Source organism: Henckelia pumila, chromosome 3, assembly GCF_033568475.1.
Source record: "Henckelia pumila isolate YLH828 chromosome 3, ASM3356847v2, whole genome shotgun sequence".
Lineage (NCBI taxonomy): Eukaryota > Viridiplantae > Streptophyta > Magnoliopsida > Lamiales > Gesneriaceae > Henckelia > Henckelia pumila.
In genome coordinates, this window is record NC_133122.1 from 147,971,283 (window position 1) to 147,998,142 (window position 26,860).

The following is a 26,860-nucleotide window of genomic DNA, read 5'->3' on the forward strand; positions in this document are numbered from 1 at the left end:
GAAAAGAAGAAAAAATAGATGATTTGAACATGTAGAAATTGGGGCAAAAAATTGTTTTCCAAAAAATAAAATCGGATTAAAAAATTGAAAAGGAAAATTGAAAAAAATTAGAAAATAAAAAAAAGCCAATTTGGTTTTTTTTTTAAGATGAAAAATAAACTTTTTGAGTTAAAGAATTAAAAAAATATAAAATTTTAAAAAAAAAGTGAAAACAAACGAAAAAAAAAAAGGAAAGCATAGAGGACATGTGCTGTGGAGGAAACGGCCTCCACAGCATCCCCTACTGTGGGATCCCCCACAGTAGGGGATCCTAATCCCTATTTCCCTTGCATTCATTAACTTCATAATATGGCTCGAATCATATGAATCCACTCTTAAATTTGTTTCAAAATGAAAACATAAAATAAAAAAATAATTTCAGAAATTATTTACTCACAATATGAAACCGATATCAAATAAGATTGAGATAATAAAATGATATGACCGAATTGCACGTCACATGAGTGATATAGAGATGAAAAAAAATGTTCATATATATATTTGTTATATATCGATTCATATATAGCCAGCTAGGTTGATTATTGGTTGAACAATCCACATTAATTTACTTAACAACCACGCTTTAATTTATTCTTTATTGCTTTGTTTATTAAATACAGTGTATATATATATATATAGCAAAGCTGTGTGAATATTCTTAATAATATTAATACTTGTTGATGGTGAGCATATTGCAAATCAAGTGCAGGAAGGCAATGGAGCACCACACAAGCATTTGTTGGGTAAGTATGAAGTGCTATCGAAGCTCTGCAGCTTCCCACCCACTGGAATCTTCCCACACAGAATATTATAGCTCACGTTCAAGTACTGCAGATTCAGCTGACTCAATCCCTGCGGCAAACTTCCAGTGATCATATTATGGCTCAAGTCCAATGATGTCAAGCTCTGCGGAAACGCCACGTTCGTGAGATCAAACGCCAACTTGTTGCTCGAAAAATCGGCTATTTCCAAGGCCTTGTTGGTGCCGAACAAGAATGAGATGTCGCCCGAAAGCTGGTTGCCATGAAAGTCCAGATTTGAGAAGCTCAAAGCGCCCAAGGATCTTGGAACCGGTCCCGTCAGCTGATTCTCCGAGAGGTCAAGATCCGGCACCTTTCCGGTGAAAGTTCCGAAGGAATCGGGGATACTTCCGGTGAGTTGGTTCCCTTCTAGCCGGAGGGCGTCGAGGTTTTGGAGCTGCGAGAGTGAAGAAGGGATCGACCCGGTGAGATCGTTGAAGGATACGTCGAGAAATGTGAGTTTCTTGAGTTGGCTAAGAAAGGTGGGGACTGGACCCGTTAGGTTTAAGTAGCTTAGCCTGAGGAAGTTGAGGTTAGTGAGGTTGGCTATCGATTTCGGGATCGGTCCGGAGACGTCGGTGAGGTCCCGCATGTTCAAGAACTGGAGAGACGGGAGGGATCCGATGGCTTCCGGTATCTGGCCGGAGATTTCGGCGTCGAAGAGGTCGAATTGGACTATCCGGTGAGTCTTGGAGTCACATTTGACAACATACCAATCGCAGCAATCGGTGTTGGGATCCCATGAGGCAAGCTGGTAGGGATTGTTCCAGGCTTGTTTGATTTGGAGAAGTACCTTTTTGTCATTGGGGTTGCATTTCTCTGTGGCTGAAAGAGCGGGGAATGGTACTTGAGACATACATAATATGAACGAAAACAAGATAATCATGTGGCAAGATTTTGAGGTACTCCTCATTTTTATCAGAAATATTTAATTTGGCAAGTTTTGAGAGTCTTGAGTTGTGGGATTTTGTTCTGAGTGACCATGTATTTATAGATGATTTTACTATGCATATATGGGTACACCTTATTTTTGAAATGTGATTATCGATCTTATATGCATGCACTAATGGAATATCTCTCCATTGAGATAATTTTGTAATTTTAATTGTTGTAATTTTAAAGATAACGTATAATAGTGCGTAACTTTTAGGAAAAATTGTTTTTTTGGTCCTATATGTTTGTCACTTTGTGATTTTAGTCCTTTATATTTTTCGGATTTCAGTTTTAGTCCGCTATCTTTATTTTTTTTGGCAATTTTAGTCCTTTTTTCGACGTGGCGCTGACGTGACACCAATTCAGTGCTGATGTGGAGCTGACGTGTATAATGCCACGTAAGCATTTTCGAATAAAAAGGACCAAAATTGCCAAAAATCAGAACATGCAGGACTAAAACTGAAACGTGAAAACATAAAGGGCCAAAATCGTAAAGTAACAAACATACATGACTAAATTTGTACGTATAACATATTTTTCTACTATTTTGGTAGATTTGATCAATTACTTGGCATCATGAAACATATATCCCTTGATGTTCAAAGATTAGACTACTACTAATTCTTCAAACTACTTATGGCCTTCACTAGATAATACGCGCGTATAACAAAGTCTAATTGGCTAGCTATCATGCGACTTGAGAAAACAAATCCTCAAATTAAATATGTGGATTTGCGGCTTTCCAACATGCATGATCAACAATATTTGACAAAGTCAAGAATGCTCCGAATTATCTTGTAAATAAAATGGTTTCCAACTTTATTATCGTTGATAATATTTCGTCAGTCAAATATTTAGTTTGGATTCGTATATATGCTATTAATAGTAACGACTAATGAACATGTTATTATGAATTTCATTCTCCATTTTCTCGTTCTTAGCTTGTATATATATAATATATGCGATATAGATTTAGCATTCTCTTATTATATATATTAAAAACGTACGTAGCTAAATTTACTTCATGTAGTTGAAATTTCGATAAGAAATAATAAATAAATAAAACTTTTAGGAAAACCGCCAATTCATGCCATGAAAAAGAGAAATGGTATAAATATAATGAAAGTTCCACCCTTATTTACAATTTATTTTCTACAGAAAAAATTACAGGATTTTTTTAGATTCGTAACTTTTAAAATGGTTTCTTAATCAGTATAAATTTTCCATGAACTTGCCTCAACAGCTTTCGTCCCTGGTTGAGTTAATTTGTCGTACCTCAAAAATATTATTCATAAAGTAGATCCAATGACCATAATTAATTTATTTTTTTCACATGGGGTCAATAATAAATTCTACTTAGACCAATGATATCATTGAATCTTTCGTTATTGTTTTATTATGATTTAGATAGCATTTGCAATAATTTTTAGCGTTAAAAAAGTTATTAAATTTATACCGTATATAATATAGTAAGTTGAGAAAAATCAAAAATAACACAAGTTAACGTGGAATCTGAGTTCAAGAAATATATAAAACTGATTTTTTAATCTAAAAGCCAAGAGTCACCTTTTTTTTAAGTGATAACAAATACTCCCGTAATTATGGATGATACATATCCTACATCTTTTATAAGCAAAAAATATATAAGATGTAATATAATAAAAGTAAATAGAAAGAAAAAATAGATTTGAAAAAGTCGATAGATCTTTGGAAGGCGAAACTTTAATTATTTTGTTGAGTCAATAATATCAGGCTTCTTCACCGTGAAAGCGGATCGATCGAAACCTTATATATATTTATTTATTGAATCATTCAGTGATTTATCCATCGACTTCTGAAATTAGGAATTTGGGATAAAATTCATAATGTTCCCATTTGATGCCGACGATTATATTTATATATCGCAGAAGTACCGAATTAATTTGAATTTGACTCCATAATATGGTGACGTGAATTTTCCCACTATAATATTTAGTATTTACATGAATTTGATAGTGTCATATATAATTATGATAAATATATTAACATTGAACATATAAATATATTTTTAAATTGTCTTTTTTTCTTCTTTTAGCTGAGATAGATTGATTAATTGAGTATTGAATCCGAGAGAATCATGTCCTAAATTTTGGAGTTAGTCATGCTCCACCTCTAGTTAAGCTCTCTCCATCTCTTAAAACCATTAGATCATATCAGGTGTATGTGCTTCAATAGAAAATCATATCATTAATTGAAAATCAAATGGTTAAAATTTGGCCACATCAGTGACATAAACTTTAACATGTTACAAAAAAAAAACAAAGATAGCAGATTAAACTAAAATCTGAAAATATGAAAGACCGAAATTGCAAAATGACAAACATACAGGATGAAAAAAATAATTTTCACAACTTTAACATGATAATTGGCATCAGGTAAACTATAAACCATAGATGTTTTATTACTTATTTAAATGAAATACTTTTTGTATTTATATTTAAATATTTTATTTTTTTTGTTTTTAATTGTATTATATTTCACTGGAATTTTGGCTTGACGTCAGAAAATACTGACATGACGTTAGAAATTGTTGACCATTGAAAATTATTTACTTGCCCAACTTCATATTGGCATTACAGTGAAATATAATTAATATGGAGAGATTTTTTTTTTCGGTCAAAAAATAGAAAATATTTAAAACAAAAAATTTCACCATACGCCCTCATGTTATTTATACTAGTAACTTTTGGTATCAATTTTTTAGCCAGGTATATCATTTTTTGGATTAAATTAAGTATATGATATTTTTATAAATATTAAATTGTAATATAAAATATAATTTTATGTATAATAAACTGTAATTATATTGGAGAAATGGTATTTTAGGGGCCAAAGTCGGAAAAAAGTTTTTTTTTTTTTTTTTTTTACAAAAATCAAAGATTGAATTTTTATTTTACTCAACACCCTTGGCCTTCCCTTTGAATATTTTAATTTGTTTGATGCATGCATTCACTTATATCCATATTATAATTATATATGTTAAGAAAGACGACCATAACATTTTTCTAGATTCTTTGAAATGTCATTTTCGGACAAAAAAATACATTATTATTATTATTTTATTTTATTTATTTTGTTTTATGGTTTGAATTTGCTCCATTTGTGGTGTTATATACTAACGACACCTTGTATACATTCGTTAATAGCTCCCAATTCGGCTATGTAACGCCCCACTGTATCAAAACGTGTCTTTTCAGCGTACTTATGTCCTCACTCACACGCATCCTGAAAAACTTTTTAGGGGGTCACTCATCCTATAATTGCCCCAAGTCAAACACGCTTAACTTTGAAGTTTTTATGTGATGAGCTCCCGAAAAGAAGATGCACCTTCTTGATATGAATAGTACATATGAAATTTTTTTAAGCCCTCCTCAACCATGTAGTCCCATACCTACACAGTCTCAGAATCCCTCTCATTCCGGCACGGGATCGGTTCATTCATGTCTCCCCCGCCTAGAAGCCTACCAGGAGCCGCTCATTGTCCGTGCAACCTCTTGGCACCGGCGATCACTCTCTGCCTCCTCAGCCCCGGGCGTCACAGGCTACCTAGGTGGGGTTGAAGCTACCTGATATAATTCTACCTTCGGTAAAAAAAAAAAAAAAAATAGATACTATCTTCATTCTTACCAACTATATCGATACCAAAGTGATCATATTTGACGTTTGAAATGTTGTACGTTTATAAGATATGAGTTGTTTCAATATAATTAGATAAGATTTGAGTTGTACAAGTATTAATTGCTCGATCTTACTCTAATATGTTGCATGTGTGCCGTATCCGCAACAATTCTAGTACGAACAATAGAAGGTCAAATCTTAAACCATGAAAAAAGAAAGAGGAGTTTCATATGGATGTACTCTCTGTTTATGGTTCTAATTTTCCCTTGCATTCGTTTAACCTGATAATCTCGGATAAATAAAATAATCTTTAGAACCTTTATGAAATATTGAAAAAATTATTCAGCCCCTCACAAAAAAAATAAAATATAATTTAAAACAAAGGGAGTAAATCTACTTGTTTGTTGTCGAAGTTTTTTTATTAACAAATGACATTTCGTTCTAGCACAAATACACCATACAGAGTTTTCAATGTCTGAACGCACTTTCAACACGTGACAGACATAACAATTCGTACCCAAATGTGTAATAATTTTGTAGTCAAATGAAATTATATTCCCTGGTGTTATCAATTTCATATATCAAAACAAAAAACCCAAAAAAAAATATATAATATCTCCATTCAAACCCATGGCGAAGTCCGTCGTGAAATTTACCAGACGGAGGTTGATCTTCCCTGATTTATCAGCTTAAAAAATGACAATTTGGAACAACCGTATGAAGGGGTACAGCAAAATTCCATAATGTTTTCCATTTAATTCTGATTATTCATAGTACAAACTACCACCATGCAAAAGATACTAATTAGAACATGAGCTTCACATAATCAGAGTTTCTCTGGAAGAACTTTCTTCTATTATTAATAAATAAATCAAGATTTCATGTCCCAAAGCAACCCTTCTGTTATATCTTTTATACTTCAGTGTACAAATGTTGGTTAAAGGTTGAGAAATAATGCAAAATTCAATAGTATGGGGTCGGCACAGGATGTCATGAAGGAGATTCTTTCCATTGTAATCTATCAAGTCCATCCACGATGGCCTTGCGAAACTGCCCATTGTGAAGAAGAAAAGACGATACATGGCCACCATTCACCCACCTCACTTCAGACCCAGGCCAAGCCTTTTGAAGCTCCAACACAGAGTGCTTCGGGATGTAGCCATCATCCTGAAATAGAAAAAAAAGCGAAGGAAAAAAATCCCATGAAAAGTGAAACTTCTACTGAAAGCAAAGTTATGACAAACGATGATACATTTCTGATTCCGAGTTTCATTGGTAACATGATCGGTAGCGATGACTTGATACACTTATGGTTGAACTATGGAACGGAGCAGAGATGACAAGAATGATCCGGGACTAATATCAAATTACATTAACAGCCTAGGAACTGTCTCAGTAAATTGTCAGGTTTTAAATCATAAAGACTAAACAAACCTCATCACACATGAAGTTCAGCTTTACATACTCAAGTTACTTTGATCATGGTCTAAACCTTTCAGGCTACTAATCAAGAAAATCTGGGGTCACATAAATCTTCTTTTCACCAAGTTTTGATAGGCAAATTGTGACAAAATACTTACGGTAGCAGCAACAAATATGACAGCGTTAGGATTCCTGGGGATAGGAAATCGTGTGACATCCGTCAAAGACAACACATTTCGCATGCGCTCTCTAACTTCCTCGATAGTCATGGCAGCCTTCTGCAAGGTAAGATCTTCCCTAAGTGCTTCCCAAGCAGTAGCATGCTTTAGTACCCCCTCACAAAATGCCACAGCAGCGGAATGTGGAGAAAGAAAGGGTAGTGTAGCAATAGGTGTGGGATACAGGGATCCAACCATGGCAGCATGTACTCCTCCTGCATTAACACACTACTGTATAAAATACTTTTTATGATCTATGAACACCATAAAAAATATTATTCTAAGTGCTGGGGTTTAGAGTCTAGACGATACATTACAAGTCTGCACTTCTTAAAATTTACACGAATCTCTCCCAAGGGTCGGAATCCTAGAGGTTTCAAGTTAATTAAAGCACACTATGAAAAATAAGTTATACTTACCCATGCTAAGTCCACAAACACCCATTTTCCCAAACCCTGCTTCAGAATCTAACCAATGCAAAAGACTGCGAGCCTCTTCAATAGTCGCTCTTCCTAGTAAGAGCAGATCACTTACACACAAGAGTTTTGCTCCACACTGAAGCATGGGCCGTCTTTTTCCATAAAAAGGGCTAAAAAACCAAAGCTTGAATTAGATTCCAAATTTTGAAGAGAAAATAATCATTCATCAAAACTACCAGTTGAAAAGACTTTGATCCCAACCTCTCGAGCACCATGGTTGCTATGTTTTCCTTCAGCAATGGTCCGCCCAGACGCAACCTCCGGCTAAATGAATGGTCTCCAGTGCCTTAACATGGAAGAAAGAGAATCAAAAGAAAACAATTCACTTTCCCATTGTCCGTACTCATAAGGAATCAGGATTGACTGAACATACGGTTCATATATAAGTTAGTGTGCAAAGTATACAAGTATGCATGCCCACATATGGATAAACAATAAAAATGTACAGAGTACAGAGAGGGAGAATTCTTGGTAAAGTTAGATGATTCATCAAATTGTGAACAGAAAAAAGTTTTTGAAACAGTGCACAAAACAACTCCAACCACTTTCGACCTTATTGAAGCCTCACCCTAAAAGTTCATGAATCCATTTATAGCTCAATGCGCTTAATCCACGCAAAAATACACAAACCTGTAAAGATGCATTATTTAGAAATTTCGACTATTCTGCAAAGAGAAATTGTACAAAGTTTGAAAGAAAAGAAGGTTGGCTTCAAGGCATATTTCTACCAGAAGGTGGAGCAGTGAAAACATGTCCTACCTAACACCACCATGTGAACAAATACATCCATTTGGAGGATGAACTTCATGGTTGTGGGACTTCAACTCAAAAACTCAACCAAACCAAATAAGTAACAAAATGTCGAGATGCAAAATATGGACAAAAATGGTGATCCAATCTATCTTCATTAGACAGGCTTAGAAATGCCAAACAACGTCGTCGACTGATGTCAAATTAAAGCCTCGAATAAACGAGGATAAGACAGACTAAACTTATGCCTTCACAAAATGAAATCAATCACTCATAACACCATACTAGAGAAGTAAAAATAAGCTCAATGGTTACATCATCTTCATATGCTTTGATTAAATCAAACAAAAACAACGCAGATAATTAATTTATGAGAAGGTATTGCTACCACAACAGTACCATTCTACCTGCAAGATGAACAACACATGACAACTTCTGCGGTGACACGAACTTTGGCGATAGGAAAGCAACCCTCGCATTGTGACATTCAGGGGGCAATGCACCGAGAAGCTGCTCGTCACAAGGAGTTCTAAAGAACCCTTCCCTAAGGCAAGCTGTCTTTGATTCCCAAACTGTTTTCCAAGTTGGTTGGATCAAAGCAGGAGGCCAATTTTGGCCTTCTATTTCAGGAAACAATTGCTTTATCATTCTCTCCAAAAGTTCAAGCTTTGTACCACCCCATCCCCGAGAAAAGAATTGAGGACTTATCTTCGTTCTGTGCAACAATGCACCATACACATGGTCCAATAAATAGCAAAGAGTCCCAAGATTTACCGTAACCATTTGTTTTAGAGCAAAAAACTGATGATTGATACGAATATGCTCACAAATCAATGCGAGAGTGGACTATACTTCCAGGATACTAGTATCAGAAAAGAATAGCTATGGCTCAAAGTGATCTAATTCTTCGCAGAACATGCCACCATGGAACAATCAAGATTTCCATATGCTTTACCAACAAAGGAAAAACCATAGATCTATAAAATCTTGAACAAAAAAAATGCTAGTAAACGAATACGAAATCCAACAAGTCTTCAATTTCATAGAAAATACCAGAATCACAGCTAAACAGAGGGAGAAAACGATAGCCCACAAAGAGCAAAAGAAATTTTCGATACTAGTACGCCAAATTTGTCAAAATCCGAAAATGTATGGACAATTGGAAAAGCTTTTGTACCAAATAATTGGAGAAAATAAAATTTAGGGGATATCCTATCGTGGGAGGTATCAATCAATTCAATCGACGAGGAGAAAGGAGGAGGAGAAGGTTGGGAGAGGGAGAAGTAGGGCCCATAAGGATAAAGTTTTTGACGTGTAAATGAAATCTATAATTTTAGTTTTATGATAGAATATTGACAATTGATTGATTGGGATTTTTTAATAATAATATTAATATTTAATATATATATATATATAAATATATCCATTATCTATTATTTATTCCAATTACATATACATCTTTGTGGCTTAAATTGTAAATTTATTCATGTGTTTTTCGTTCATTAATGCTTTTAATTTAATTTGTTTTTTGTTTTATTTTTATTATAATTATAATGATATTGTATTAAATATATCTATTATTATTATTATTATTATTATTATTATTATTATTATTATTATTTTACATATATAAATATGTGAATTGAATTGTGAATTTACTCATATTATCTTCTTTCATTAATGTTTTTAATTTAATGTGTTCTTTGTTGTTTATTATTATTATTATTATTATTATTATTATTATTATTATTATTATTATTATTATTATTATTATTATTATTACATATATTATTTTATTACATTACATATATACATATGTGAGTTGAATTGTGAATTTACTCATATGTTCTTCTTTCATTAATACTTTCAATTTAATGTGTTCTTTGTTTTATTATTATTATTATTATTATTATTATTATTATTTTATTACATATATAAATATGTGAGTTAAATTGTGAATTTACTCATATGTCCTTCTTTCATTAATGTTTTTAATTTAATGTGTTTTTTGTTTTATTATTATTATTATTATAATGATAATTAATGTGTTCTTTGTTTTGTTATTATTATAATTATAATGATATTGTATTGCATATATCTATTCTATATATTATTATTATTATTATTATTATTATTATTATTATTATTATTATTATTATTATTATTTATTACATATATAAATATATGAGTTGAATTTTGTGAATTTATTCATATATCCTTATTTCATTAATACTTTCAATTTAATGTGTTCTTTGTTTTATTATTATTATTTATTATTATTAATATTAATATTATTATTATTACATATATAAATATGTGAGTTGAATTGAATTTAATCATATGTTCTTCTTTCATTAATGCTTTAAATTTAATGTGTTCTTTGTTCTATTATTATTATAACTATAATGATAATTAATGTGTTCTTTATTTTGTTATTATTATAATTATATTGATATTTGTATTACATATATCTATTCTATCTATCTATCTATTATTATTATTATAATAATAATTATTATTTATTTATTTTATTACATATATAAATATGTGAATTGAATTGTAATTTTACTCATATGTTTTTATCTCATTAATGCCTTCAATTTAATGTTTTTTGTTTTATTATTAGTATAATTTATTATAATATGCTGATAATCTATTTTCATTACATATATAAGTATGTGAGTTGAATTGTAAATTTACTCATATGTCATTCATTCATTTATGTTTTCAATTTAATGTGTTTTTTGTTTTATTATTATTATAATTATAATGATAATTAATGCGCTCTTTGTTTTGTTATTATTATAATGATATTGTATTACATATATTATTATTATTATTATTATTTTATTACATATATTATATATGTGAGTTGAATTGTGAATTTACTCATATATCATTCTTTCATTAATGCTTTCAATTTAATGTGTTCTTTGTTTTATTATTATTATAATTATAATGATAATTAATGTGTTCTTTGTTTTGTTATTATTATAATTATGATTATAATGATATTGTATTACATATATCTATTCTATCTATTATTATTATTATTATTATTATTATTATTATGATTATTATTATTATTATTATTATTATTATTATTATTATTATTATTATTATTATTATTTTTATTATTATTATTATTATTATTATTATTATTATTTATTACATATATAAATATATGAGTTGAATTTTGTGAGTTTATTCATATAATCTTATTTCATTAATACTTTCAATTTAATGTGTTCTTTGTTTTATTATTATTATTATTTATTATTATTATTATTATTACATATATAAATATGTGAGTTGAATTGAATTTAATCATATGTTCTTTTTTCATTAATGCTTTAAATTTAATGTGTTCTTTGTTCTATTATTATTATAATTATAATGATAATTAATGTGTTCTTTGTTTTGTTATTATTATAATTATAGTAATATTTGTATTACATATATCTATTATTATTATTATTATTATTATTATTATTATTATTATTATTTTATTACATATATAAATATGTGAATTGAATTGTAATTTTACTTATATGTTTTTATCTCATTAATGCCTTCAATTTAATGTTTTTTTGTTTTATTATTAGTATAATTTATTATAATATGCTGATAATCTATTTTCATTACATATATAAATATGTGAGTTGAATTGTAAATTTACTCATATGTCATTCATTCATTTATCCTTTCAATTTAATGTGTTTTTTGTTTTATTATTATTATAATTATAATGATAATTAATGCGCTCTTTGTTTTGTTGTTATTATAATGATATTGTATTACATATATTATTACTATTATTATTATTATTATTATTATTATTATTATTATTATTATTACATATATAAATATGTGAGTTGAATTGTAATTTTATCCATATGTCCTTATCTCATTAATGTCTTCAATTTAATGATTTCTTTGTTTTATTATTAGTTTAATTTATTATAATATGCTGATAATATATTATCTATTATATATGTATAAATATGTGAGTGAATTGTGAATTTACTCATATGTTATTCGTTCATTAATGCTTTCAATTTAATGTATTCTTTGTTTTATTATTATTATTATTATTATTATTATTATTATTATTATTATTATTATTATTATTATTATTATTATTATAATTATTATTATTATTATTATTAAAGCGCTCTTTGTTTTGTTATTATTATAATTATATATATTGTATTACATATATCTATTCTATTATTATTATTATTATTATTATTATTATTATTATTATTATTATTATTATTATTATTATTATTATTATTATTATTATTATTATTACGTAAATAAATATGTGAGTTGAATTGTAATTTTACTCATATGTCCTTATCTCATTAATGTCTTCAATTTAATGTTTTTTTTGTTTTATTATTAGTATAATTTATTTTAATATAATGATAATCTATTTCACATATAAATATGTGATTTGAATTGTAAATTTACTCATATGTCCTTCGTTCATTAATGCTTTTATTTTAATGTGTTTTTTTATTATTATTATAATTATAATGATAATTAATGCGCTCTTTGTTTTGTTATTATTATTATTATAATGATATTATATTACATATATATATTATATTTATTATTTATTATTATTATTATTATTATTATTATTTTATTACATATATAAATATGTGAATTGAATTGTAATTTTACTCATATGTTTTTATCTCATTAATGCCTTCAATTTAATGTTTTTTTGTTTTATTATTAGTATAATTTATTATAATATGCTGATAATCTATTTCCATTACATATATACATATGTGAGTTGAATTGTAAATTTACTCATATGTCATTCATTCATTTATCCTTTCAATTTAATGTGTTTTTTGTTTTATTATTATTATAATTATAATGATAATTAATGCGCTCTTTGTTTTGTTGTTATTATAATGATATTGTATTACATATATTATTACTATTATTATTATTATTATTATTATTATTATTATTATTACATATATAAATATGTGAGTTGAATTGTAATTTTATCCATATGTCCTTATCTCATTAATGTCTTCAATTTAATGATTTCTTTGTTTTATTATTAGTTTAATTTATTATAATATGCTGATAATATATTATCTATTATATATGTATAAATATGTGAGTGAATTGTGAATTTACTCATATGTTATTCGTTCATTAATGCTTTCAATTTAATGTATTCTTTGTTTTATTATTATTATTATTATTATTATTATTATTATTATTATTATTATTATTATTATTATTATTATTATTATTATTATTATTATTATTATTATTATTATTATTAAAGCGCTCTTTGTTTTGTTATTATTATAATTATATATATTGTATTACTGTTGAATCCGATATTTTGGTGATAACAAACAACAACTCATTGTATAGGAATGTGCTGCCAACCATTGTATTTCAGGAATCTACTACAACTTCTACCGGAAGCCTGTCAACCGCCTTTGCTCTCGACCGGCTGAAGTCACAAGCCTATCGACTGGCTATCAAAACCAGCAGAAGATAAATCTATCTACCGGAAGCTTGTCAACCGCCTTTGTCTCTCGACCGGCTGAAGTCACAAGCCTATCGACTGGCTATCAAAACCAGCAGAAGATAAATCTATCTACCGGAAGCTTGTCAACCGCCTTTGTCTCTCGACCGGTTGAAGTCACAAGCTTATCGACTGGTTATTCAAACCAGCAGAGGACAAATATCTCTACAGGTAGAATGCCAACTGCCTATCAGGATATCTCAAGACAAGTACCTGTGACAAGATGTTCTTTGCAAGATCTTTTATTAAAAGCAGAACCGGCGTGTCAGAAGATATGTTGACTCCTGCAATCGAGACAACAGGTTGCACCAAAATGGCAAAAAACACAGAATGACTACAGATAAAGCATTCGACCGTTTATTCCAGTTTTGGACCCTGGAAGTTGTCTGCAGTGTACGATCTTCATGCAGAATCATCAATGCATTTATGAGCATTAAATGTGCATTCAATGCAGCATCAGAACGTTCAAAATAAAGACGTTGATGATTGACCTATATAAAGGGAAGATTGCTCAAGAAGTGACAACAACGTCTACAACAAAAAAAAAGAGAGACAAGCATTTCAGAAAAATCTCAATCAACTCAATCACTTGAATAATATCAGAAGTCCTCATCTGATATACTTGAGCACACTTACAAGATCACTCATCTGCTGCTCAAATAAACCCTCGCCTACAGTTCACATATCTGATCGTCAAGGATCATCCTAGGGTTTTCAAGCCTCTCGACCGCTCTGCAGTTTGAGAAGCTCAACTCAACTATACACATTGTTGAAGAGAATTGAAGCTACTCTGAAAGCTTCCACCAGTCTGATAAGAACTGAGAATCTTATCTGTGTAAATCTAGGAGTTTCGGATTAGGCATTGGATAAGTCCTAAGTCTGAAGTGGGTGTATTACAAGACGTTGTAATAACCAAAGTCTTCTAGTGAATTCCTTCCTAAGTGGAAGAAGGGGAGACGTAGAAGGATTAAGCCTTCGAACTTCCATAAATCGTGCCTTAGTCTTTACTGCTATTTATCTTACTTTCTGCTCATACATTGCATTATAAACTTTGCATCACTAAAACCTCTGAACTATTTCCGCACTATTTAAGTTGTTCAAATCGTTTTAGAAGTTGAGAAAACAGATTAAGTGAACTAAACCTCACTTGATCATTTCAAAAGTAGAAGAAGAAAAGTTTCAGAGTGTATTCACCCCCCCCCCTCTACCCTCTGAACCGATCCCAACAAGTGGTATCAGAGCGGGTTCCTTTCTCAACTGCTGATCTGAAGTTTTAAAATCATGACTTCTTTCAACAGAATTCCTATGTTTTCTAAAGAAGAGTATGATGATTGGAAAATTCGCATGCAGGCACATCTTGCAGCACAGGATGATGACATGCTATATGTCATAACAGACGGTCCTATCAAAATTATGAAGGTCAACCCAGCTCTAGCCGATGGTGCAGGACAAATGATTGAGAAACCAAGAGCTGAGTGGACCACTGAGGACAAAAAGAAGGCTAATCTTGACAATGTGGCCCGGGACATCCTATACAAAACACTGGATAAGAATATGTTCAGCAAAATCAAGTCATGTTCCACAGCAAAGGAGATTTGGGAGAAGCTCACTCAGCTATGTGAAGGGAATGACCAGACAAAGGAAAACAAGCTCACTTTGGCCATTCAAAAATATGACAACGCCAAAATGAAGCCAGGAGAAACCATGGCTGAATTTGATGAACGGTTCAGTAGTATCATCTGTGATCTTATTGCTTTAGGTAAAACTTATACTAACCGTGAAATTGCTGTGAAGGTTATGAGAGCTTTACCCAAAGAATGGGAGATCAAGACAGTGGCCATGAGAGAGTCAAAAGACTTAAGCAAGGTTGAACTGCATGATCTCTTTGCAGATCTCAAAGCCTACGAGTTCGAGCTCAACATGAGAACAGAAGATGAACCATCTACTTCTCAACCAACCAAGGCCTTAACCTCAACCGTGACATGTCCACCGGTCGAGGAAGCTCCAAAGAGATCAGCTGAGCAAATCAGCAATGAAGCCATGACACTCTTTGTCAAGAAATTTGGTAGATTTATGCGTAAAAACAATTCTAAATTTAAAAATTATCATAAATCGGACCATACAAAGGATGGTCCTACTTGTTTTAAGTGTGGCAAGTCAGGCCACTTCATTGCAGACTGCACCAAGCCTAAGAACAATGATCAAAAGCAATTCTCCGAAAGAAGAAGGGGTAAGGAGGATAAAAGGACGTTTAGAAAAGGAAGAGACCAAAGGGTTCTAGTAGCAGACGAAAGCAAAAGCAAATGGGCTGAGTCTGACTCTGACAACTCCAATACCGGAAGCTCTTCAGATGACAGCGATGATGAAAAAGTGGAATGCCTTATGGCCGATATCGAAGAAGAAGCTGAGGAGGTATTTGACTTTGGCTCACCTGAATTTACTCACAGTGATTTAGTTACCGCTTTACACGAAATGGCTAATGAATACAAAGCATTATCCAAGGAGTTCGAGGAAGTAAAGGCAGAAAGAGCTGACCTAAAAGATAAGTCAAGCAAATCAAGCTGCATGCAGCAAAAAGAGCTTGATGGTCTTAAGGTCAAGCTAAGTCTGCTGGCTACTGAGAACGACACCTTGAAAAGAGTATTCCAAGCTACCTTGATTGAGAATAAAAAACTACTTGAAACCATTAAGGCTTGGAATAAATCTTCTGTAACCATTGACAAGATTCAAGAAATCCAAAGACCGGTACATGATAAAACCGGTCTAGGGTTTGGAACAAATGAACAGTCTATGGAATCCTGTATTCAGTCAAGCCTGGACAAAGGCAATCTTAACAAAATAAGATTTGTCAGGTCCAGCACGATATATGAACACGATAAGTGCAGCTTTGACAAAAATCAGAAAGTATCTAACGAACGAAGCTCTAAGCATAGAGGGCTGGGATATGTGGATCCCCAGACCTCTAATCAAAGAGGAACTTGGATCAAACCAAAACCTAATGAAAGAAGAAAGGGAAACCAATCTAATTTCAAAAAGGCCATGGAATGAGTCTAACTACTCTAAGAAAAGATGGTCAAAGGAGAAGCCTTACCAGTACTTTAATTGCAGGCCAGTTCAAAAGAGGTACAGGCTAACTGATGAAAATCAAAAAGGCAAGCAGCACACAGCAACCTCACAAGCACACACATTTACTGCCTATCGACCGCACAGATTTCTGGACACACACACGGGCAAACCTGTAAGGGTGTTCCAGGTGTGGGTCCCGAAAGGGCTAATCCGACCTGGACCCTACTAGATATGGGTACCAAAAGTTCTTCACTCTTTGCAGGTACTAAAAGTCCAAACGGGCGAGAAAACCGCTTCTATCAAGGACACTACCTGGTATTTAGATAGCGGTTGCTCACGACACATGACAGGGAATCCAGAACTTCTAACAGAAGTGGTGTTGTGCAAAGGACCAAAGATCAGCTTTGGAGACAACTCCAAAGGTAAAACCGTGGGTAAGGGTAAGATTATCCATGGTAACATCATTATTAAAGATGTGTTACTTGTTGACAAACTATGCTATAATTTGATGAGTATTAGTCAACTATGTGACAATGATCATTCGGTCGAGTTTCACAAACACACTTGCCTCATAAAAAATGACAAAGGTGAGACTCTTATGACCGGTTTACGAGACCTAAACACCTACAAGGTAAACTGGTCTTGCTCACATATTTCTTCACCTACTTGTCTTACTGCTCATCATGATAAACATTGGTTGTGGCATAAGCGGTTAAATCATCTAAATTTTAAGTCCATTTTTAACTTGAGGAAGCATGATTTGGTTTCTGGTCTGCCCGAAGGAGATTTTATAAAAGACAAAGTTTGTCCTACTTGTCAACTAGGAAAGCAGGTGAGAGCAACCTTTAAAAATAAAGGGTGTATGTCTTCTTCCAAATGTTTAGACTTACTTCACATGGACCTATTTGGTCCTATACCAGTAAGAAGCATAGGGGGAATGAGATATGCTCTTGTTGTTATTGATGACTTTTCTCGATTTACTTGGGTCATCTTTCTCTTTTCAAAAGATCAAACCGCACCTCACCTGATTAAGCTTTTTAAACGCTTCGCAAAATGAACAATCTACTGTGATAGATAGAATCAGGAGTGATAAAGGGACTGAATTTTTAAACACCACTCTTACGACTTATCTAGATGATCAGGGAATCAAGCATGAGTTGTCAGCTGCTAGATCCCCACAGCAAAATGGGGTGGCTGAAAGAAGGAACCGTACTTTAAAAGAAGCAGCCAGAACTATGATTGCCGATTCAAATGTTTCTCAAAGGTTTTGGGCAGAAGCAGTTAACACAGCTTGCTATACTCAAAACAGATCTATGATTAATAAACGATTTAACAAAACTCCATATGAGATCTGGAATGGCACAAAACCTGATATTTCATACTTCAAAATTTTTGGGTGCAAATGCTTTATCCACAACAATGGCAAAAACCATTTGACAGCCTTCGATGCCAAAGCAGACGAAGGAACTTTTATTGGTTACTCAGCCGTTAGCGGAGCTTATCGAGTGTTCAATCAAAGATCACTAACGGTCGAGGAAACCATTCATGTTGTTTTTGATGAATCTACTCTTTGTACAGAACAAACTCAAGGGAGCATAAATGATCTGAGTCATAGACTGGAAAACACAAATCTACAGGAAGAGAGTGACAGTGATCTATATCCTCCAAAGAAGGATGATCCAGTTCCCTCTACCGGGTGTGATCAAACAAGGCCAGAAGTGGATCCACCGGTTGATAACAATCCTCCAGCCAATGATGATCCAGTAAACGAGGACGTTCATCAACCAATTGATGACAACCCTTTAGGGAATTATTTTAGGTGGAACAAAGATCATCCACCTGGGTTGGTCATAGGTGACCCTTCTGCTCCTCGAAAAACACGTGGTCAAATGATTAATGAATTCTTGCATGCAGCTTTCATATCTCAGGTAGAGCCCAAGAAAATAGATGAAGCTCTATCAGATGTCAGCTGGATTGAAGCTATGCAAGAAGAGTTGAATCAATTCACCCGCAACAATGTTTGGCATCTAGTTCCTCGACCGAAAAATCAAAATGTGATTGGAACTAGATGGGTGTTTCGTAACAAGCTCGATGAACATGGCACTGTTGTGCGTAACAAAGCTCGACTTGTTGCTCAAGGATTCAGACAAGAAGAAGGCATAGACTTTGAGGAATCCTTCGCGCCAGTTGCAAGACTAGAAGCAATCCGCATCTTTCTTGCTTATGCAGCCTTCAAGAATTTTAAAGTCTATCAAATGGATGTGAAGTCTGCATTCCTCAATGGTCTACTTCAAGAAGAGGTGTACGTTGAACAACCACCAGGTTTTGTCAATCCTACTCATCCTCAATATATCTATAAACTTGACAAAGCTCTCTATGGATTAAAACAAGCACCGCGTGCTTGGTATGACACATTACTAAAATTTTTACTAGAACATGATTTCCAAATTGGAACGGTCGATAAGACCCTGTTTAAATTTGTAAAAGATGATCATGTGTTACTAGTACAAATTTATGTTGATGACATTATATTTGGGTCAACTAACCCCAAGTTGTGCTCAAAGTTCTCTAAACTGATGAAGGAGAAGTTTGAAATGAGCATGATGGGCGAGCTAAAATTCTTTCTTGGACTTCAAGTGAAGCAACTTGAAACTGGAATATTCATCAATCAGTCCAAGTATGCCAAGGAATTGGTAAAGAAGTTTGGAATGGAACAATGCTCAACTGTATCTACCCCCATGAGTACATCAATTAAGCTTGATAAAGATGAAGGGGGAATTCCGGTCGAGGTAACCATGTATCGAGGCCTTATTGGTTCACTGCTTTATTTGACTGCCAGTCGACCGGATATCATGTATTCAGTTTGTTTATGCGCTAGATTTCAAGCAGCACCTAAGCAATCTCATTTCATTGCCGCCAAACGAATAATTAAATATATTAAAGGAACTACTAATGTGGGTCTTTGGTATCCCAAAGATTCAAATCTTAATCTTATTGGCTATTCAGATGCAGATTATGCAGGTTGTAGAATTGATCGCAAAAGTACAAGTGGCACATGTCAATTCCTTGGAGATAGACTAATTTCGTGGTCAAGTAAGAAGCAGACATCAATTGCTACCTCGACCGCCGAAGCAGAATACCTTGCTGCTGGCAGCTGTTGTGCTCAAATACTCTGGATTCAACAGCAGCTTAATGATTATGGGATTCGGTCGAGTGAAGCTCCAATCTACTGTGACAATACAAGTGCCATAGCCATCACTCACAATCCAGTGATGCACTCTAGGACAAAGCACATTGATGTCAGGCATCACTTTATCCGAGATCATGTCTTAAAGAAGGAAATCAGGCTGGAATACATCTCTACCGATCAGCAAGCAGCAGACATATTCACCAAGCCTCTACCGGACGCTAAGTTTTCATATTTTCGAAATATTCTTGGCTTAGTAGATTTAAATTAGTATGCATGTGTTTAGGGGGAATGATTGTCAATATGACATTAATAGATTAGCTGTTACGTTGCCATAAATATTGGCATATCATCCGCCTTTAACTAGTCTCTGACAGGCTTCGTACTAGCAGCTTGGTGCTTTGAACCAAATGACATTAATTGGGCGCCTTGATTATGCTCTTCAAAACTTTTTGAAATTCAAAAATACTTTTCATGACGTCACCCTATGGCCCATAGGTTCCTATATATACTTCTTTACATTCGTATATCAATCTTTCACCTTTGCTAAAAGCTTTCATATTGTATTAAACGCATCATCGAATTATTCTCTAGATTTTGCTTACTCTCTGCTCGAGTTCTTATCTACAGCTATCATGTCGATCCAGAAGACTTGCCTCGCAATCAACTTTGATTCCGTTGTTAAGGCAAACAACGCAGGAATATCTGAGGTCTTCACCATGCTTGAAGCCTCTGGACTGAAGAAATTTCTGGAATGCAGCGCCATCTGCGATTTGCCTGTTTTGAAGGAGTTCTTCGCAACCGCTCAAATCGAGCATGAGACTATCAAATGCTTGATCAAGACAGAGGTCTACTCCTTCAATCAGAAGTTCTTCGCCAGCACATTTGATCTGCCCTCCAGGGGTTTGACAAAATGCACGGATCTTCCAGATGGTAACTGCTCTTATTGGTTGAAGGAGTTCTCAACTACTGATGCTCCGATCAAACTGCCGGCCCAGAAGACATCTCTCAAAGCTCCATTCAGGCTACTGACTAATATCGTGGCCAAGAATCTTCTGGCCAAGGCTGGATCTTACGACAAGGTGACGCTGGAGAAATTTCAATACATGGCTTGTATTGCCTCCAAGATCAACGTAAACTGGTCAGACATTCTGTTCAATATTCTATGTGAAATGATCAGGGGCAAAGGGCAATCCGAGGGATTTGCTTTGCAAATCTGCCACATCTTGGGCATCCTTGGAGTGGACTTTTCCAAGACTGAGCCTCTGCATCCCACCAAATGGCTCAACAAGTCTACGATTCTCAAATTCCTGAACAAGAAAGAGACTGCGGTCGACACCTTGCCCTCAACCGCAAAGGTTATTGCTATCCCTCAACCGCTTTCAACGGTTCCGGTCGTGGTCAAACCAGTCCATACCAAAAAGTCTGCCAAGCGTCAACTGATCATCGAATCTGACTCTGAAGATGAATCACGTGAGAATGTTCCACTGATTCAAGCTTTCAGCAAGTCATCCCCGACGGTCTCCAAAGCAGCTGTGTCATCCACGCCTGCAGGCGAGAAGAAGAGGCAGCACAAGAAGCTAAAGTCCCTTTCTGGACTTGCTCCTACCCTGCCAACGGTCGAGACTACTACCGTTGTTGCTTCTACTGCTCCTCGTCCTACAAAAGGTGTGATAATCCGGGAAGGTGCCTCATCAGCTCCTGAGGTCACTCTAGCTGATCCCAAAGACAAAGGGAAAGGTGTGATGATCTACATACCCAAGGCTCAACCAGCAGCTACGATAGAACTCAATATGATCATCTCTCACGTTCTCCGTACTGTCAAGCGTCATCTACAACGTTTTGACAGATGGCATCACTCCCGCACTCACTTGACACTCGCTCAAATATTTCCCAAATGGAAATCTCTCAACGTCATTGAGCAGAAGATGCTTCTATTTGCTGATACTGAAGACATCGTGGAGGCTCTGGGAAGAAGACATCTCATAGACTTGAAGCTTCGAGGAAGCCTGCTATCTCTGCTAATTAATGAGCGTGTCAAGAATTTCAAATCCAAGAGTCCTACCGCTGCCGATGACTTTGTGATTTTGACTGGACTACAGGATAGTCTACGTCAAATCACTCAATTACTTCAGCACTTCCAAGCTCTAAACAATGTCAAAACACCAGCTTCAGCAGCCTGTTTACAAGCTTATGTGCTGGAAGCACAAGTGATGATGAAAACCTTTCTCACCCAAGATCAGGGTGAAGAAGACGTCTATGCTCTCCCTTCTTCAGATGGGATTCTGACCGATCTCATCACTGCTGACCTCTTTCAATCATCTGCTTTAAGATCGAGTGTGGCAGCATCTTCATCGATCGACCCCTCCTCAACCGCAGTCCAAGCAGTTACTCAACCGGAAGCAGTTGTGATTGCTTACTCCTCTCCAGTGACGACCACTCACACTTCTCCCGATCATTCACAAGATGTTTTAGAAGTGGTTGCACAAGAGATACCTGTCACTTCTGTGACAGAGGCTCCTTGCAGTAGTGAAGCAACAGTGCCCCCATCGGAGATATCAAGCACTATTGTATCACCTGCATCTTCAGAACAGCAAGTGACTGATGCTGATCCAGCACTTCAACCGTCTCCATCTACTGAAAAGTTTATGGAAGATCTCATTATGGATGAACCAAGTGCTGATCCTGGTACTCCACCAACCATATTGGCTGCAGTCGAAACTATTATATCTCCAACTGTACCATTATTGGAAGGTCCATCGGGTAGCTCTCCAGCCAGTTCACCCGCACCACATCATCAGAGTCTAGCCCGGTTTCACCAAGAAATGACCCAGAAGGGCAAATGCTTCAGACTGATGATTCTTTAATTGAAGCCATGGCCGCAGCTCTAGATCATACCTTGATAAATCGGCTTCATGAGCTCATGCAAACGGTTAGGTCCTTCTCTCAAGACATAACAAACTCATCCTTATCGGTCGATAATTCACGCCAGACGATGATTCGGCATTTCGAGACCGTGTCTCGAGACCTTGCTCGTCTGTCCACAGAGATCACTAATCATCATCGCACTCAAATCAACACGCTCTCTACCGTCTCTGAACAAGTTATCCGATCCGAAAACCGCCTTCATAAGCAGTTGAATGATCGGATGGACACTATGCAAGCCACTCTACTTGCTCAAATCGATGCAAAAATGGACACTATGCAAGCCTGCCTTGGCACTCAACTCACTGAGGTCATCCTTCGACTCAACCAAGGTGATGCCAAAAAGGGGGAAGAAGAGCAACGTAGAGCAGCAGAGGCAAGAAGACGTGAAGAAGAGTCCAGAAGAAAAGAAGAGGCCGACAGAAGAAGAAGAGAAGGCGATAGGTCAGGAGGAGCCAGTTGGTTCAAAAGATGAACAACTTATCTCTTTTTTACTTATCGCAGCTGTATTTTTTTTGTAGGTGTAATAAAAATGCTTATTGTACTTAATGAAATTCATTCTCTCAATGAAGTTCATTTTAATGATTTCATATTGTTCTTGGAGCACTTAAGTTTTGTCATCACCAAAAAGGGGGAAATTGTTGAATCCGATATTTTGGTGATAACAAACAACAACTCATTGTATAGGAATGTGCTGCCAACCATTGTATTTCAGGAATCTACTACAACTTCTACCGGAAGCCTGTCAACCGCCTTTGCTCTCGACCGGCTGAAGTCACAAGCCTATCTACTGGCTATCAAAACCAGCAGAAGATAAATCTATCTACCGGAAGCTTGTCAACCGCCTTTGTCTCTCGACCGGCTGAAGTCACAAGCCTATCGACTGGCTATCAAAACCAGCAGAAGATAAATCTATCTACCGAAAGCTTGTCAACCGCCTTTGTCTCTCGACCGGTTGAAGTCACAAGCTTATCGACTGGTTATTCAAACCAGCAGAGGACAAATATCTCTACAGGTAGAATGCCAACTGCCTATCAGGATATCTCAAGACAAGTACCTGTGACAAGATGTTCTTTGCAAGATCTTTTATTAAAAGCAGAACCGGCGTGTCAGAAGATATGTTGACTCCTGCAATCGAGACAACAGGTTGCACCAAAATGGCAAAAAACACAGAATGACTACAGATAAAGCATTCGACCGTTTATTCCAGTTTTGGACCCTGGAAGTTGTCTGCAGTGTACGATCTTCATGCAGAATCATCAATGCATTTATGAGCATTAAATGTGCATTCAATGCAGCATCAGAACGTTCAAAATAAAGACGTTGATGATTGACCTATATAAAGGGAAGATTGCTCAAGAAGTGACAACAACGTCTACAACAAAAAAAAAGAGAGACAAGCATTTCAGAAAAATCTCAATCAACTCAATCACTTGAATAATATCAGAAGTCCTCATCTGATATACTTGAGCACACTTACAAGATCACTCATCTGCTGCTCAAATAAACCCTCGCCTACAGTTCACATATCTGATCGTCAAGGATCATCCTAGGGTTTTCAAGCCTCTCGACCGCTCTGCAGTTTGAGAAGCTCAACTCAACTATACACATTGTTGAAGAGAATTGAAGCTACTCTGAAAGCTTCCACCAGTCTGATAAGAACTGAGAATCTTATCTGTGTAAATCTAGGAGTTTCGGATTAGGCATTGGATAAGTCCTAAGTCTGAAGTGGGTGTATTACAAGACGTTGTAATAACCAAAGTCTTCTAGTGAATTCCTTCCTAAGTGGAAGAAGGGGAGACGTAGAAGGATTAAGCCTTCGAACTTCCATAAATCGTGCCTTAGTCTTTACTGCTATTTATCTTACTTTCTGCTCATACATTGCATTATAAACTTTGCATCACTAAAACCTCTGAACTATTTCCGTACTATTTAAGTTGTTCAAATCGTTTTAGAAGTTGAGAAAACAGATTAAGTGAACTAAACCTCACTTGATCATTTCAAAAGTAGAAGAAGAAAAGTTTCAGAGTGTATTCACCCCCCCCCCCCCCTCTACCCTCTGAACCGATCCCAACAATTACATATATCTATTCTGTTATTATTATTATTATTATTATTATTATTATTATTATTATTATTATTATTATTATTATTATTATTATTATTATTATTATTACGTAAATAAATATGTGAGTTGAATTGTAATTTTACTCATATGTCCTTATCTCATTAATGTCTTCAATTTAATGTTTTTTTTGTTTTATTATTAGTATAATTTATTTTAATATAATGATAATCTATTTCACATATAAATATGTGATTTGAATTGTAAATTTACTTATATGTCCTTCGTTCATTAATACTTTTATTTTAATGTGTTTTTTTATTATTATTATAATTATAATGATAATTAATGCGCTCTTTGTTTTGTTATTATTATTATTATAATGATATTATATTACATATATATATATTCTATTTATTATTTATTATTATTTATTATTATTATTATTATTATTATTATTATTATTACATATATATATATATATATATTTGTGAATTGAATTGTAATTTTACTCATGTGCCCTTATCTCATTAATGACTTCAATTTAATGTTTTTTTTGTTTTATTATTAGTATAATATATTATAATATGCTGATAATCTATTACATATATATCTATGTGAGTTGAATTGTGAATTTACTCATATGTTCTTCGTCATTAACGCTTTTAATTTAATGTGTTCTTTGTTTAATTATTATTATAATTATAATAAAAACACATAATATAAATATGTGGGTTGAATTGTAATTTTACTCATATGTCATTATCTCATTAATGCCTTCAATTTAATGATTTCTTTGTTTTATTAATAGTATAATTTATTATAATATGATAATCTATTATCTATTATCTATTTATTACATATATAAATATGTGAGTGAATTGTGAATTTACTCTTATGTCCTTCGTTCATTAATGCTTTCAATTTAATGTGTTCTTTATTTTATTATTATTATAATTATAATGATAATTAATGTTATGGATATATGTAAACGAGCCGAGCCAAGCCAAGCTTTTGAATGTTCCAGCTCGGTTCATTTATAAACGAGTCGAGCCCGAGTTTATTTAACGAATATATTCATGACTCACGAGCTTATTCGAGCTTTTATCGAGCCTAAACGAGCTTAATATATTTAAACTATAAATTTAAATATTCATTAAATTAATTTAAAACTAAATTATATATTTGAAAAAATTTTAATATAATTATTAAAATTTGTAATTTTATTCTAATAAATTAATTTTTTTTTTATAGATTTTTCAATATTTTTCATAAGTAAAGGGTAAATTTATAAATTAAATATCAATACTATTATTTTTTCGTCTAAGAGATGACTTACAAGCCTGTTACTGAGCATGTTCACGAGCTAACGAGCCGAATATTGTAAAGCTCGAGCTTGGTTCGTTTGCCTTAACGAGCCTCATTAAACGAGCTCGAACGAGCTTTTAACGAGCCGAGACCCAAACAGTTTGCGAACTGTTCGTCTCATTTATATCCCTAATTAATGCCCTCTTTGTTTTGTTATTATTATAATTATAATTATAATGATATTGTATTACATATATCTATTCTATATATTATTATTATTATTATTATTATTATTATTATTAATTAAATATATAAATATGTGGGATAAATTGTAATTTTACTCATATGTCCTTATCTCGCTAATGCCTTCAATTTAATGATTTCTTTTTTTTATTATTAGTATAATTTATTATAATATGTTGATAATCTATTATCTATTACA

The 26,860-nt window shown here is 33.6% G+C and overlaps 2 protein-coding genes across 2 annotated transcripts; both read right to left on the reverse strand.

Moving 5' to 3' along the window:
* Positions 1-504: 504 nt before the first annotated feature.
* On the reverse strand, positions 505-1,806 carry LOC140892976 (polygalacturonase inhibitor-like). The gene has a single exon (XM_073302039.1). It carries the CDS (start codon positions 1,750-1,752, stop codon positions 739-741), a length of 1,014 nt encoding a protein of 337 aa, XP_073158140.1. The 5' UTR covers positions 1,753-1,806; the 3' UTR covers positions 505-738.
* A 4,368-nt stretch (positions 1,807-6,174) lies between these two features.
* Positions 6,175-9,580, reverse strand: LOC140890802 (uncharacterized). Its single transcript, XM_073298862.1, has 5 exons — positions 8,706-9,580; positions 7,750-7,834; positions 7,489-7,658; positions 7,010-7,284; positions 6,175-6,596 (listed from the first exon to the last, which is right to left on the reverse strand). Exons 1-5 carry the CDS (start codon positions 9,079-9,081, stop codon positions 6,420-6,422), a joined length of 1,083 nt encoding a protein of 360 aa, XP_073154963.1. The 5' UTR covers positions 9,082-9,580; the 3' UTR covers positions 6,175-6,419.
* Between the last annotated feature and the right edge of the window lie 17,280 nt (positions 9,581-26,860).

What these genes read in the sequence shown, in the direction of transcription:
- LOC140892976 (XM_073302039.1), bottom strand. Translation starts at nt 1,752, where the DNA reads ATGAGGAGTACCTCAAAATCTTGCCACATGATTATCTTGTTTTCGTTC.
- LOC140890802 (XM_073298862.1), bottom strand. Translation starts at nt 9,081, where the DNA reads ATGGTTACGGTAAATCTTGGGACTCTTTGCTATTTATTGGACCATGTG. An exon ending in TGTTTGTGGACTTAGCATGG is followed by an intron (nt 7,285 to 7,488) that starts GTAAGTATAACT and finishes GTGTTAATGCAG; the next exon opens with GAGGAGTACATGCTGCCATG. An exon ending in TCATATTTGTTGCTGCTACC is followed by an intron (nt 6,597 to 7,009) that starts GTAAGTATTTTG and finishes TTTCTATTTCAG; the next exon opens with GATGATGGCTACATCCCGAA.